This window comes from Somniosus microcephalus, chromosome 9, assembly GCF_052327205.1.
Source record: "Somniosus microcephalus isolate GS21.2 chromosome 9, FLI_Smic_1.0, whole genome shotgun sequence".
NCBI lineage: Eukaryota > Metazoa > Chordata > Chondrichthyes > Squaliformes > Somniosidae > Somniosus > Somniosus microcephalus.
Window position 1 is genome coordinate 149,702,813 of NC_140995.1, and position 15,208 is coordinate 149,718,020.

At 45.8% G+C, this 15,208-nt stretch overlaps 1 protein-coding gene across 1 annotated transcript in view; it reads left to right on the forward strand.

Annotated features, from left to right (window-relative positions):
* The window catches only part of LOC147112760 (5'-nucleotidase domain-containing protein 1-like), a 208,266-nt gene that overhangs the window by 20,993 nt on the left and 172,065 nt on the right, over positions 1 to 15,208 (forward strand). The window contains exon 2 of the mRNA XM_085998220.1: positions 14,012 to 14,109. Within this exon, the coding sequence (XP_085854346.1) occupies positions 14,012 to 14,109 (98 nt within the window). The remainder of the gene's footprint in view (positions 1 to 14,011; positions 14,110 to 15,208) is intronic.

Here is a 15,208-nt window from a genome sequence, read left to right on the forward strand (position 1 = left end):
TGGAGCTGCTGCAGTGCCACGACTGGCAGGATGGTGTAATTACATTGTGACAACTTTACAGAGCTAGTTTCCATTATATATGTGGATTTAAGCATGTATAATGGAATTACAAAAATTAAGGCAGAATGGATGAATTTAAAATGGAGACTGAATTATATCTGCATGCCCAGGTCCAATTATCCAAGACCTTTAACCCTGCTCCATCCGAAGATGATCATACATGGTCTTGACTCCCATGTGCAGGAGATCACCTTGCTCTTTCATGAAGATGATTCCCCTTCAAACCCAAAAAGATTTGCTGGAACAGAACTGCGGTTCTTAGAATCGGCACACCAAACAAGAATACTGAGTAAGAATTAAATTCTGTGACTTCATACTGAAAAAGTGAGTCAGTCTGATGTCAGGTTTCAGCTAACATATGCAGCAGAAACAGGAAATGCTCAGCAGGTCATGCAGCATCTGTGGAGAAAGAGACAGAGTTAACGTTACAGGATGCGAAAGCTGGATTGTTAGAAGTGAAACTGTTTGTGCCATGACTGATCTGCTGAGTATTGAATTTCTTTTTGCAGCTGTTTCCTATCAAAAACTATTTGTGAAAAGGTAGCTTTTTAAAAAAAAATACAGAATAGAAAGGGAGAAGTACAATCAAATAGAGAACTGAGTCAGTGGATGTCCTGGTTCCTTTAGCTTTGTATTCAATTTTATTTGTGTTTTGCCTTTTTTACAGTACAAGATATAGAGCAAAACAGTAGGAAAGATGCACTAGACTGGAAGTATGTACCTGACATGTAGGTGAGATGGGGAGGGAGTCTTGGGGTTTTTGAAGACTGGTGAAGTTCTGTGATTCAGCAGGAAGGGGAAAGGGCTGTGGGTTTTGTAGCATTGATGGAGTGGTACTGGGGTCTTGTACCACTAGGGAGGGGGGCTTGGCTCACAGGAGATCCAGTGGTTTTTGGCACCACTGTAGAGGCTAATTGTACTAAACCTTCTAGTAAGGACTTCAACTAGTAAAGGAAAATCAGACGCAGTGTTATTTTGTTAATAATTTAACCTTAATTTCCACCTCTTTTTATTTTGTATAAACCAGTCCATAAATAGTTTACAGATGAGATTTTAAGTAAAAGCAAACATCCTACCACCTGTTTAATTCCGAGGTCAGTTGCTTCGTATTAGGAATTTTCAAAATGAGTTGGAAGTCATTTTACTTGTCCTTCTCTTCAGAGACTAACAGGATTATGATAAAAATATATAAATATAGACGTATAGTGTCAATTACTCTACTGTTGCTGTGCAGTTAGCACAATGGGAATGTCATCTTTGCAGCCCAAGTGGTCAGGAATGTTGGTGCATTTGGGCAACAGTTTTAAAATGTGGCTTTATTGTTCCATAAACCAAAAGATGCAACAACTTACACTTGTGAAATCACCTGACCAAGAAGAATGCCTAATAGTACTTAACAATGAGGATAAAGTGGGGTCAAACAAATTCAGAGGGAACAAAAGCTTAATGAAGAGATAAATGTTTAAGAGGCTGCTGAAGGAAATGTGAGATCGATTTCGGGAGAGTTCCAGAGGGAGGGATATAGTGGCTGAAAGAGAGGCCACTGATGGTAGAGTAGAAAGGGTGGGAACAAACAGCAAGCCAGAGTCAGGGGAGCAGAGGAAGAGTGCTGGAATACATTGTTGGAGGAGATCACTCATTGGGAAGGGACAAATCTGTGGAGCGATTTGTAAACAAGGACAAGGCCCTTGAAATCAATACCTTGGTAGCAAGGATCCTCTAGAGCTACGTGAAAAACAAGGCTCAAGGGACTGCAGAATCTAGTATGCAAAAGGCTTGCCCTGTAAAGTTTTGGATTACTTGAACTGTATGAAAGGTGAAGGAAGGAATGAAGGTAAGGAGGACGTTCAAGAAATCAGTGCTTGATGCGATGAAGGCGTGTACTAGTGCATGGGCAGACATGGGCAGTGTTCCTGAGGTGGGAAAAAACTGTCTTAGAAACTGACCAGATGAGGGGTAAAAAGGTCAGCTCGAGGTCAAAGGAGTCGCAAAGGCTGGACCATCTGTTCCAGCCTGAGTAGTCACTGAGAAGGTTGGTAATGGGCCATATTTTCCGATCGGAGGCTTCCCGCGTGCGGAGGCCTCCGATCTGGAAAAACATCTACGCACTTACCTGAGGGCTCCCGAGGTGCGTATAGTTCCGATGCTGGGCCTCTCCAACTCCAAGTGCGCAGGGCCTACATATCCCAGAGGCGCATGCAGTTCGCAAGCATCCCTGGAATCACATGGGCCATGGGGAGCCAATCAAAGAAGGGCATCTCCCTTCATACACTTGACAGATAGACCTGTCAAATATATGAATGGAGATCAATGAAAAAACATAGTAAAACTTTAAATAAATTTTTAAAAAACCATCAGCTTTTTAAAATTAATTTAAATTACAATAAATTAAATATTTTAAACAAAAATTAAATTTTTTGAAAAAATAATTAAAGTTTTTTACAGGGCTAAAAATAAACTTTTTAAAAAGTATTTTTAAGTGATAAATGACTGATTTTTTTTTTTTTTTACTTTTTTCAACTCTTATCCTGGTAAAAGCAGGCCTTACACCTGCTTTTACCAGGCGTAAGAATTCTAAGGGTTTTCTGCGGGCGGAGGGGCTCCAAAAAGCGGAACTATCCGCCCGCAGAGGCCCTGCTCCAGGGTAGGCGTCTGATCTGTCTTCTTGACAGATCGGAAATGCCAGTTTTCAGCGCATGCACTGTGCATGCCTGAAACCGGCATTTCCGATGTCCCTACGGGTAGGTACACAGCGCGTACCCACCCATAGGGATCGGAATATCCAGGCCAATAATGGTGCTAGAGGGTCGTTAGCACTGATGGGAACCAAAATGGATACTTTCTATTCACCAACATTTAGCTGGAAGAAATTAAAATTCAGCTAGGTCATGATATTGGAGAGACAGCCTTGGGGTCAATGGTGGAGACTGGGAGTTTAGTTGGGTGTCATCAGCATACATTTTTCCTTCTCCAATCCTCCTTGGATATGAGGGTGGTGCCAGAGGACTGAAGGATTGCAAATATTACACGCCTGCTTAAAAAAGGGGAGAGTGATAAACCTGGCAACTACAGACCAGTCAGTCTAATGTCGGTGGTGGAGAAACTTTTAGAGACAATAATCTGGGACAAAATTAATTGGCATTTGGAAAAGTATGGGCTAATATATAAAATGGTCCGTCTTTCCATCTGTCTGTCTGTCCGGCTATACAATCAAAAGTTATAGAGCGTACCTACACATATGTTATATCAAAAGAAAGCTTATCATTAGGGGACTCTCATAGGCATATTTACTTTTTGGTCCGACAAAAATTGTTCCGACAGCATACAAAAAAGGTTAAAAAAACGGCAACATTCTGCTCATTAGCGTTGAGTGACGTGATGGATGACCAATCGCTGCGTCACATTGCGTGTGTGGGCGGGCCTAATCCTTCTGACCTGAGGTGAGTGGCCGCCATCTTGATTCCTAACTATTCATTTCTTTTTCCCACTTTCTGCGTGTTTCTTTTGAAATATAGATTTGCAGCAAAAAAAAAATTGGTTTTAAAAGAAAAAAAAATCCTTTTCCAAAGGGGACTCGGGCTTCCCCCCTCCCCCCCCCCCCTCGGCAGTGGATGAGCTGCCTGCAGGCCTCGAAGCCTCGGCCTCTCCTCGCCAGCCATGCCCAAGCTAGGCACCACCCGTCCCGCCCCATGATCACCGCCATCTTGGTAAAGGCTGGCGGCGCGGGACTGAGCCGAGCGTAGCCATTGCCGCCATCTCAGTAAAGGCGGGCGGGGCGGGAGTCCGCGCGCGTGTCAACGTTGGCCCAGAGCGCGACCTGAGCTAAGGTGAGCCGGCTCTGAGGCGCTGATCCACGGAGGGGGAGGGAGGGAGAGTCCGGCCGGGCCTCACGCGCTAGGTCGCGCACCGGCCGGCTCTGAGGCGCTGATCCGCGGAGGGAGAGGAGAGGAGAGGAGAGGGGGAGGGAGGGAGAGAGCTAACGTGAGTCCGGCCGGGCGTCATGCGCTAGGCCGCGCACTGGCCTGCCCTGAGGCGCTGATCCGCGGAGGTGGAGGGAGGGAGAGGAGAGAGGGAGGGAGGGAGGGGAGAGAGGGAGGGAGAGGAGAGAGAAGGAGGGAGGGGAGAGAGGGAGGGAGAGGAGAGAGAGGGAGGGAGAGGAGAGAGGGAGGGAGAGGAGAGAGGGAGGGAGAGGAGAGGGGGAGGGAGAGGGGCAGGGAGGGAGGGAAAGAGTGAGGGGGTGGGACAGGGAGGGAGAGCTCGCCTTCTTCCTTCCTTCCTTCGCAGAGGTCGATCGGGCCAGGCCTGAGGCACTCCTTCCCCCCCTCTCTCTCCAGGCTAATCCCGAACTCAATCCATCAGTCTCTCTCTCTCTCTTCCCCCCCGTCTCTCTCTTCTCCCTCCAGTCTCTCTCTTCTCCCCCCAGTCTCTCTCTTCTCCCCCCAGTCTCTTTCTTCTCCCCCCAGTCTCTCTCTCTCTCTCTCTTCCAACAACAACACGCCCTCAAAAAACCCTCGGCACCACCGGGCACTCCAGCTAGTGGGCTAATAAATGAATGTCAGCGCAGATTTGTTAAAGGGAAATTATGTTTGACTAACTTGATCGAGTTGTTTGATGAAGTAATGGAGAGGGTGGATGAGGTAGTGCGGTTGATGTGTATATGAACATTCAAAAGGTATTTGACAAAGTGCCACAAAATATACTTGTTAGCAAAATTAAAACGCATAGGATTAAAGAGACACTGGCAGCATGGATTCAAAATTGGCTAAGGGACAGAAAGCAGAGAGTAGTGGTAAACGGTTGTTTTTCAGACTGGGGGGAAGTATACAGTGCTGTTCCCCAGTGTTCGGTATTAGGACCACTGCTCCTTTTGATATATATTAATGGCATGGACTTGGGTGTACAAGGCAGAATTTCAAAGTCTGCAGATGATACGAAACTTGAAAATGTAGTAAAGAATGAGGAGGATAGTAACAGACTTCAGGGGGACATAGATAGGCAGACAGAAAAAATGGGTAGACACATGGCAGATGAAATTTAACACAGAGAAGTGTGTAGTGATACATTTTGGTAGGGAGAATGAGGATTAGCAATATAAACTAAATGGTTCACTTTTAAAGGGGGTGCAGGAACAGAGAGACCTGGGGTGAACATACACAAGTCTTTGAAGGGGGCAGGACAAGTTGAGAAGGTTGTTAAAAATGCATATGTGATCCTTGACTTTATTAATAGAGGAATAAAGTACAAAAGCAAGGAAGTTGTGCTAAACCTTTATAAAACACTGGTTAGGCCTCAGCTGGAGAATTGTGTTCAGTTCTGGACACACACTTCAAGAAGGATGTCAAGGCTTTGGAGAGGGTGCAGAAGAAATTTACCACAGAGGTACCAGGGATGAGGGACTTCAGTTATGTGGAGAGACTGGAGAAGCTGGGGTTGTTCTCCTTAGAGCAGAGAAGATTAAGAGGAGATTTGATAGAGGTGTTCAAAATCATGAATGGTTTTGATTGAAGTAAATGAGGAGAAACTGTTTCTAGTGGCAAAAGGATTGGTTAGCAGAGGACACAGATGTAAGGTAACTGGCAAAAGAACCAGTGGCGACATGAAGAAGCATTTTTTTTACAGTGAGTTGTTGTGATCTGGAATGCTCTGGCTGAAAGGGTGGTGGAATCAGATTCAACAGTACATTCAAAAGAGAATTGGATAAATACTTGGAGAAAATTTTTACAGGGTTAGGGGGAAAGAGCAGGGGAGTGGAATTAATTGGATAGCTCTACCACAGGCACGACCCCCTTCTGTGCTGTATCATTCTATGATTTGAAAGCTAACCTTCTGTTTGTAGATAAACTTAGCAAGGTGTAGTGTGTAGTTGATAAATAGCAGGAGATTGAGGACGGAGCAGTGGGGCACACCATAGGTGACTGTTGGGGCACAAGTAGAGCAACTTCCAGGAGATGAAGTGGATGCATTGAGAGAAATAGAAATAGAATCAAGACAGTACCACGGAGGAGAGGCAATGGAGAAGAAATGAATGGTCAACAGTGTCAAAAGCAGCAGAGAGGAACGTATGACAGGGAGGAACAATGAGCTGTGGTTGCAGTCACACAAGATGGTAATTCCCACCAGAGCAGTCTCAATGCTAAGGGCAGTTTGGAAATCAAATTGGAGTGATTTGAAAGGGGTGGGGCGGGGAGGAGGCACGCAGAGTTAGGTGACTAATACAATCACTCTTTTTGATTCACCATAACCATGCACATAAAACATTACACATTTAAACAAGTGTGTTTCATAATATCTGCCATAGGGCAATTTGTCTTTATCATGTTGTTACACCAGCTAATTATCTGAATTTGTTGTTGCTTCAATGGCTAATCAGAAGTATGTGAACAGGGGAAACCAAGGCAAAAGTGATAGAATATTGTGTTGTTTGTGTAGTGTATGTACCTTTAAGGGGGAGAACTACTTTTTACAGCTCCTGTATCCTGTAGTACTCTGAGCAGTGCTCTGTACAGTCAGTTGCAGTTTGAACCCTCATTCAGTAAACACCTGTTGATCGTTCCCTGCAGTCTTTGTCTGATTATTGAAGGACACAACATTAAGATACCCGGATCTAACATTGGCGACAAGAAAGATTCGAACCTACCTGCAACTCTGCATTACCTCCCAGGGATTTGCTCCTGGAGAACAGTGGAAGGAGGTCGAGTCCAGAAGCACGGGCATCGCAGGGGAGGCTGTCGAGAGCCAGGCTTGGCTTTCCAGCCACGGTGGTCCAGCGAAACGGGCTGGCAACAGGTACTGCGCAGACCCTTCCCGGACAGCGTTGGCTAGAGCCGACCGAGCGGCACAGAAAAAGGCCGAGCAGCGTCGACGGGGGAGAGAGAGAGGGCAGAGCCGGTGTTCAAGGGCCGAGCAGCGTCAACGAGAGAGAGCAGAGCGCGGCCGGTGTTCAGGACCGAGCGGCGTCAACGGGGGAGAGAGGCGAGAGAGAGCAGAGCGCAGCCGGTGTTCAAGGGCTGAGCAGCGTCAACGGGGGTGAGAGGCGCACAGGAAAACGCGAGGTGCTGCCATTGCCACGAGGACCGCAGAGAGCGGCATTGGCAGCAGCGCAGGAGCAGCGCACGAAACCCACAGGGCGTCGCCATTTGTCAGGAGGACCGCCGAGAGCGGCGTTGGCAGCAGCGCGGGAGACGCCATTTTAAGCCGCTGCGGGGAAGAAAGGAAAGCGCAGGAGATGCCATTTTAAGCCACAGTGGGGAAGAAAGGAAAGCGCGGGAGACGCCATTTTAAGCCAGTCTAACCACACCAAAAAAAAAAATGCCGAAGAGTGTCAGTATCACAGCGTTCGACAATGAAGTCGAAGATTGGACGACATATGTCGAACGCATAGAAGTATACTGCAAGGCGAATGAAGTGCCAGATGACAAGAAAGCGCTGGTATTGTTGAATTCAATGGGTGCAAAAACGTATGGCTTATTACAAAACCTAGTAACCCCAGAGAAGCTAGTAGAAAAGGATTTTGAAAACATAGTGTCAATCCTACAGGACCACTTAAACCCCACACCGCTGCTGATAGCAGAAAGATTTAAGTTTCACAAAAGGAACCAGCATAAAGATGAAAGTAATGCTGAGTATTTAACGGAACTGCGCAAGCTATCGAAACACTGCCAGTTTGGAACGGGACTAGCAGATACTTTAAGGGACAAGTTTGTGTGTGGGCTTCAAAGTGAAGGAACCCAGAAACGGCTTCTATCAGAAAAGGATCTTACGCTGGACAAGGCTTTCAGCATTGCAGTATCACACGAAGCAGCAGCACGGGGCGCTGCAGAGATACAACGGAGACCGCAAGAATATGGCACAAATGAAATGTCATACGGAACAGTGAAGTGCTATCGCTGCGGCAGAACAACACACGACCATAATGATTGCTGGTTCAAGGACAAAGTGTGCAGACGGTGTGGAAAAGTAGGACACATAGCAAGAGTCTGCAGGTCGGGAAAGAAAACCAGCAGCAAGAAATCTCCACAGGAGAAGTACAAGAAGGTACATAAGGTGACGGAGAGTAGTTCAGACGAACAGAAGAGTGATACAGACTCAGGAAGCAAGGAGCTGGGTTGTCTGAAACTACATAATGTGATCAAAACGGAGGATCACCAAACTATCTGGGTCACGCTCAAGATAGCAGGAGTCCAAGTGAAAATGGAATTGGACACAGGATCAGCCCTAACAGTCATAAACCGAAGGGACTACAAGCGGCTATTCTCACATATACCCTTGAGAGATACAAAGATTGTCTTGAAGATGTACACGGGGCAAAAAGTCCACCCCAAAGGAAAAATAAGGGTGAATGTTATATATAACGGCAAAGAAACACCAAAAATGGACCTATATGTATTGCCAGATGGAGGACCACCACTACTAGGACGTGAATGGATCCGGAAGATACAGCTAGATTGGCATTCCATACAAGCACTGACTAGATGCCAAAAAGGATGACGACGTCACACCTGGACGACTGTCAAAAATGCTAGCTGACGTACAAGAAGTGTTCCAGCAGGGACTCGGAACACTAAAAGGCATAACAGCGCCGATCAAAATAGAGGAAAATGCAAGCCCAATGTTTTTTAAGGCCAGACCGGTACCTTATGCGATCCGCCCAGCCGTCGAAGCAGGTTTTCTTCCCAGACCTGCAGACTCTTGCTATGTGTCCTGCTTTTCCACACTGTCTGCACACTTGGTCCTTGAACCAACAATCCTAATTTTGCTGGTCCATTCATGAACTCAATGCTTTTAATAGCCGTGGATGCGCACTCGAAATGGCCTGAGGTGATCAAAATGTCCTCCACCACCACGGAGAAAACTATTGCAGTCCTACGGACCATTTTTGCCAGGAACGGCTTGCCAGAGCAGATTTGCTCTGATAACGGACCACAGTTTGTGTCCGAAGAGTTTTGAAGATTTATGAAAAGGAATGGGGTAAGGCATTACACATCCGCCCCGTATCATCCAGCCACAAATGGATTGGCTGAGAGGTTCGTACAAACCTTTAAAAAAGCAGTAAAGGCCATGTGCGATGACGACATTCCACTGCAGCATAAGGTGGACAATTTCCTGTTAGCCTACAGAAATGCGACACATGCAGTCACCAACCAGGCCCCGGCCATGATGTTCTTTAACCGAAGGTTGAGATCTCGTCTGGATTTGCTCAGACCAAATGTACGAAGAGATGTTGAGAATAAGCAATTCCAGCACATTAATGAGAAGCCGAGAAGGAGCTTCAATGTAGGGCAACCAGTCTTGGCCCGCGACTACCGAACAGAGAAATGGCAACCAGGAACGATATGCACACGGCAGGGGCCACTAATGTACACAGTGGATGTTGGGGAGAACATTGTGAGACGCCATGCTGACCAGATCCTAGAGTCACAGGAACGAGTCAACCCCATGTCTCGGCCATACGTACCTGGTGAGGAACCCAACATACAGGTTGCATCTACCTCAGAAACAATAGCATTGGAAGCTGATGAATCAACTGATGACAGGGTGTTAGAATCGCCTCCGCACCAAGAGCGAGACACTCGGGAAAGGCGTTCTCCAGCAAGAATCAGGAAGCCTCCCCAAAGACTGAATTTATAAATGGACTATTTCCAGTTAATGTTGCATGTTAAAAGTGTTAATTGTAATTAGTTTGATATTTAATTGTTAAATGAGTGTTATTGTACTGTTAATCTAAAAGGGGAGGAATTGTAGTGTATGTACCTTTAAGGGGGAGAACTACTTTTTACAGCTCATGTATACTGTAGTACCGGCAATGACCACACCTGTATATAAACCCCGAGTAGTGCTCTGTACAGTCAGTTGCAGTTTGAACCCTCATTCAGTAAACACCTGTTGATCGTTCCCTGCAGTCTTTGTCTGATTATTGAAGGACACAACATTAAGATACACGGAAATAACACTTTGAAGGAATGATGAATGTGTCCAGTGTATCTATATTTTGGTCTCCCCACATGAAAGCTGTGCACCTATGGAGATCTCCATTGTTTGGTCTGTCTGGTTATTGTATCAATGGGGAAAGGTTTTTTTAAAGTGTTCTCTGGACATGGGCCATGCTGGCTAAACCACATTTATTGTCCATTCCTAGTCACCCTCAGAGGGTGGTAGTGGACCTTCTCCATGAATCACTACAGTCCATGTGCTGATGGTGCTCCCACAATGGTGTAGTAGAAATTTCAGGATTTTTATCCAGCAGTGTGTTTATTGGAGAGAAGTAGTTCCATCCTGGCTTTTTTCTCTTCAAAATGAATAATCCTTTAGTCACTATTAAATAGGCCCCATGAGTCAAAACTTGCAAGTTTCCAACCAACATATCTGGATTACCAGACAGTTTGTTTCTTAGAGAATTCAAAAAAGAAATCAATGGATTTAAAACCGGGAAGGTTCTACAACGGGCAAGGTTAGCACCTGAACACTGAAGACAAAAATATTACCAATATATATTTGTTTCAGTTAACTACCAGATGTGGAGTAGAAATTAAAGCAGTAAGAACGTTTGTGCTAAGCAGTTCTTCACTATACTGCATCACCTCCGAGCACTCTGTAATTCCTTTAAGTATGTACAGATACAGTTTGGGTGATGGTGGGGAGGTACTAGTTAACGAATTGTGAAAATAATTGAAAATTGTCAGAAATGATTAAAATAACAATTATAAGTGACCCCTTCCTACAAGGCAACCTCAGTGGGATTTAAGTGCTCATGCATGAATCAGAATATCTGTGGTTCCAGCTTTTTCTGTTTTTTTCAGTATGTGCCATCTCTCTTACTTTTTCCCCAAAGGCCGCAGTTGTACTGCAAATACTAATCTCAGACTAGTGTGATGCTTTTGGGGTTTTACTCTAGACATTTTTCACGAGTTCAGCCTCTCAGGCCATTTCTGTTGGGAAGCACTCATTTCCTGTGAATCAGAGACTGATCGCTCTTGACTTTGGGAGTTGGTAGAATAAACACTGCACTAAACTTATTACTGTATTTTAGCTTACCACTCGTGTGCTTCATGATCTTCCTCAACTTCGAAAAGCAGTAGAATAAAAATCCCACCAGGTCGTGGCTTAGGCTGTAAATGCAAAACAGATTTTTTTAAAGCGGTAATGGATAAGCGAAGAGTAGTAATGACATACGGTTGATTTACTGTAGTTATGGGCTTAATTATCTCTCCTTGGAAAACAGCAAATAACAGTCCCTTCTGCTATGTCAAATGTCAATGTAAATTGGACCTGGCTTAAAGTCCCTGACTTAACCTTGCATTGTTGATTCACTGCTGACTTTCCATGGCTTCAGACAGATTCTTTAGTTGAAACAGGACAGACTGCGCTATACTTACAAAATTTGACTGGGACACAAGAAATCTATCTCTTAAACTCAAACAGAGCTGCCAATAAAACATATATTCAGATAAATCACACTTGAATTGAACACATATCACAGACATAACTTCTATTCTGGCATCATTATGCATCAAAACAAGGTGGGTCATTTTCTGTAAATTAACCCGGTTTCAATCCTGTGTGCACCATGTGAAAAAGAAAGAAGCTAATAACATGATCCATTATAGACAAAAATGTTTCAATTTATATTACAATTGTTTCATTTTTGAGTCCCACTAAGATTTTTTTTACTGAAATCAAATGTTGATTTGAGTCTCCAGCTTGTACAGATACTACAGATGAGGACTTGGTGACACACACATAGTCATGACTACTGCCCCGATTTTCTGCCAGCCGTCGGGTGGGTTTTCAGGCGGGCGGGGGCCGAAAATCGCAGAAATAGGGCGTCGCGACCGCCCCTCCCCCGCCTGATTCCCCGCCCTGTCCGATTTTCGGACCGCCGTTTCTCTGCGACCCGAATCAGTCCTGCCCGCCGCTGGCGGGACTGGCCGTCGGGACCCTAATCACCAATTATTGGCATGTTTAATGCCATTTTAAGGGGCCCTTGCTATTTTCAAGGGTTCCCCACGCTAAACACGCCTGCGGGGAACCCCGCTGATGAAACCTGGCGTGAAGCTTGCCGGCTTGCTTGCTCTCAGCTGCAGGTCATTCGGGAAAGCTGTGATTTAATCGGAGAGCATTTGTATGTTGAAGGACCTTGTTGTTGCAGGCTTGGGGCTACTTCTTCAAGGCTTAGGCACAGCTGTGGAAGGTTGCTGCTCACTCACCTGAAGCTGCACAGGCCAGAAGGGGCCAGCGCTTGGAAGTGGCTTGAGAGCACCTTGCTGCGCTTTAGGGGGCCATGGGGACCCGTATCTGCACTGGCAGTCCTACTCAGAAGGACTTCCATGAAGGTCTGGTTTCTCTGTTCAATAGATGGCCAATGCTCCTCAAGAGATGTCATTCTCTTATGAGCACTCACCATGTTTTCCGTACCCTGGCGAGTTATCTCCTCCATGGAGGTTGCCAACCTTTCCATGGTGATGCGTTCATGCGCCAGTGACTCCACAAAGGCTCTGCTCATGGTCGCTATGGACTCCTCCATTCGCTCCACACTCGCAGCGACCCTGGAGACAAAACCTGCCAGAGACTGCTGCATCTGTGCATGGAGGTCCATCACCTCTTCTCTTGCGGATGGACCCAGAGGCAGAGGGTCGACATGCAGCGCAGCTGAGCGGAGCTGGCAGAGTCCTGCGCCCTCCGACGAGGACTCTCCACTGCTGTCCCTGTCTCCAGAATCTGCTGAAGCTCACTTGTGAGCTGTGAAATACCAGGTGACAACACTACTCTATGTCCCGAAGGTCCCCCCGAGGTGTGAGTGTCTGCGCTGGTGCTGGGTGCGCTTACTTCTGCTGATGCTGCGCCCTCAGAGGTTGGAGCTTCCTCTGAGGAGTCTGGCTGCACAGCCTCTTCCTCCTCCACAGTGGGGACGGGGGCTCTGGATGGTCCTGTGGGGGAGTAGAGGAAGGAGTTAGAGATGTGATGCCAAGGTTACATGCACATTCGAGTTGACATCTGCTGACACCTGCATCCATGCAGCCTTGGTCTCAATGGGAGGCCTCTTCCTGCCTGACCTCGGGAAGAGGACCTCCCTGTGGGCCCTAACCCCATCCAATAATGCCTGCAGTGAAGCTTCGTCGAATTTGGAGGCAGCTCGGGGTCTGGCACTGGCCACAGCTGCTGCAGGCTCCTCTGCCATCCTGTATGGTTCATTTGGAAGCCAACAGAGGAAGCAATGCTTGCTGTGGGCCTTGAAAGCACCACGAATGATGACATCATACTGCGAGGCTTTCTGACTAGAAATGGACAATTAGCAAGGCTGCCCACACGCTGGAAATTAATTGGCCACTTGAGGGAAAATTGCGTGCAGCTGGCTGACCCATTTTTTTTCGGGTCAGAACCCCACATTCGGGGAATCCGACCATTTCCCACACAATCCACAAAATTGGGCCCTACATGTCCACCTCATACCTGAAGCAAGCTATGAAAGTGAAATTGAAATTTTTTTGAACACACAGGCAATTGATACAAATAACTGTAACTTGCTCGACAGTGCTTACTGTAGTCCTAGGGATAAAAATTGGTTTGTGCCCAAAAACAGGCATGCAGGAGGCGCAGAGAACAATCCCTGCACCTAAATGGATATACCTGAGGCGCACCTAATATTGGGTTTGGGCCTCATTATCATCGCACCGGCAAGCTGCGGACACCTAATGGGCGTCCCCAGGCAGCTCGCCAGAGGAGGTCGCGATTGGAGGCGGGCAAACGGTTTTAATGTGGGGTTGGCCCATTTAATTCAGGAATGTGTGGATTATAGAGACATTAACTTGGCAATATGTCCACCAACAAATTATCCAGAATGGAGTCTGGATTGGTATCAGCACAAATCTGAGTCCAAGTAAGTAAAGAATTACAACTAACTAAATCTGTTTGAAATGCTTGCTAATGATTAATTTTTTTTTGTTCCCTTTTTCAGAGAAGACTTTGAAGAAATATTTGATATCATAATCACAAATGCTTTGAAGCCAGGTTTCTTTATACAAATACCACAACAAAGACCCTTTCGAACTCTTGGTAAGTTCTAAAATCCTCTGAAATTAATGAAATATCTTAAATAAAACCATGCCAAGGAAATGACTTCATTGGGTTGCTGCTAATTCAAACCTAGTGTGGAGGGCACGGGGATTGTGGACTGCTGATCATGTTTGTGAATTCTATCAGTTCTCACTGCCTCTTGCAATGCAATCCAGAATACTTGCCTGTAAATAAAACTATTTTAGGGCTTTATCTAAGGTTTATTAGCCAAACCAAGCTGTGTCAGTCAGGCATATGCAAGCCGGACCCTGTGACATAGCTGATGAACGTAAGCTGCTTTCCAGTGTGTCTGTGAAATGGAATGCCACGAATACCAGTAAAGCTGAACGGCGTGCTGCTATACGAACAGCTGCAGTCTAGCCGACTTTTAGAGACCAACAATTCCACTAAATTACAAGGCAGCATTTTTTTTCTTTCATTGTGAGAAATGAATGTTCATTAGTATAAAAAAGTTAAATCCACTCCTCTGCTTATCAAGATGTAGCTGATCAAGGTGTGTCTTAGTAGAAAGAAGTTGCGTCACATTCAGAGACTTGTATGTAAAACAATATTAGTTCAACCAGAATTTTTTATTTGCAAATAAGTTTTGACATTTGATTTATTTTATTTTTCTCCTCTACCCGAAAGACTTATCATCCCACACACCATTTCATAGCAGAAGGCAGGCAACCTATTCTTGGGCCTGATCAAGAAATAGCATATGAAATGCAAAGAAGCCTTACTGTGTCTCAACCTTTCCTGCTGGATTTACCCATTACTGGAGGCTTCCTTCTACAGGGACATAGGTTCTTACTTGGTCATTTTGGGGCTGCTCTCTGTGACAGCGCTGAGTACAAGGCTGCACTCTGGTTCTACAGAAATTGTTGGCTCATTCAAGTCTCAGCGCTGTCACCGAATCAGGTCAGGAGAGCAAGCAGTTAACAACATGTCCACTCCACATCTCATAGGCACGCTCCCTACTGTTGCAGCAGGCACAAGTTGTTTAGGATGCTTCTCGGAAGGATTGAATCTCTGGTGATCATGCAGATTCCTTCCTAGCCGTCCTTATAATACTTCCACTTTAGGACAGCTTGACATT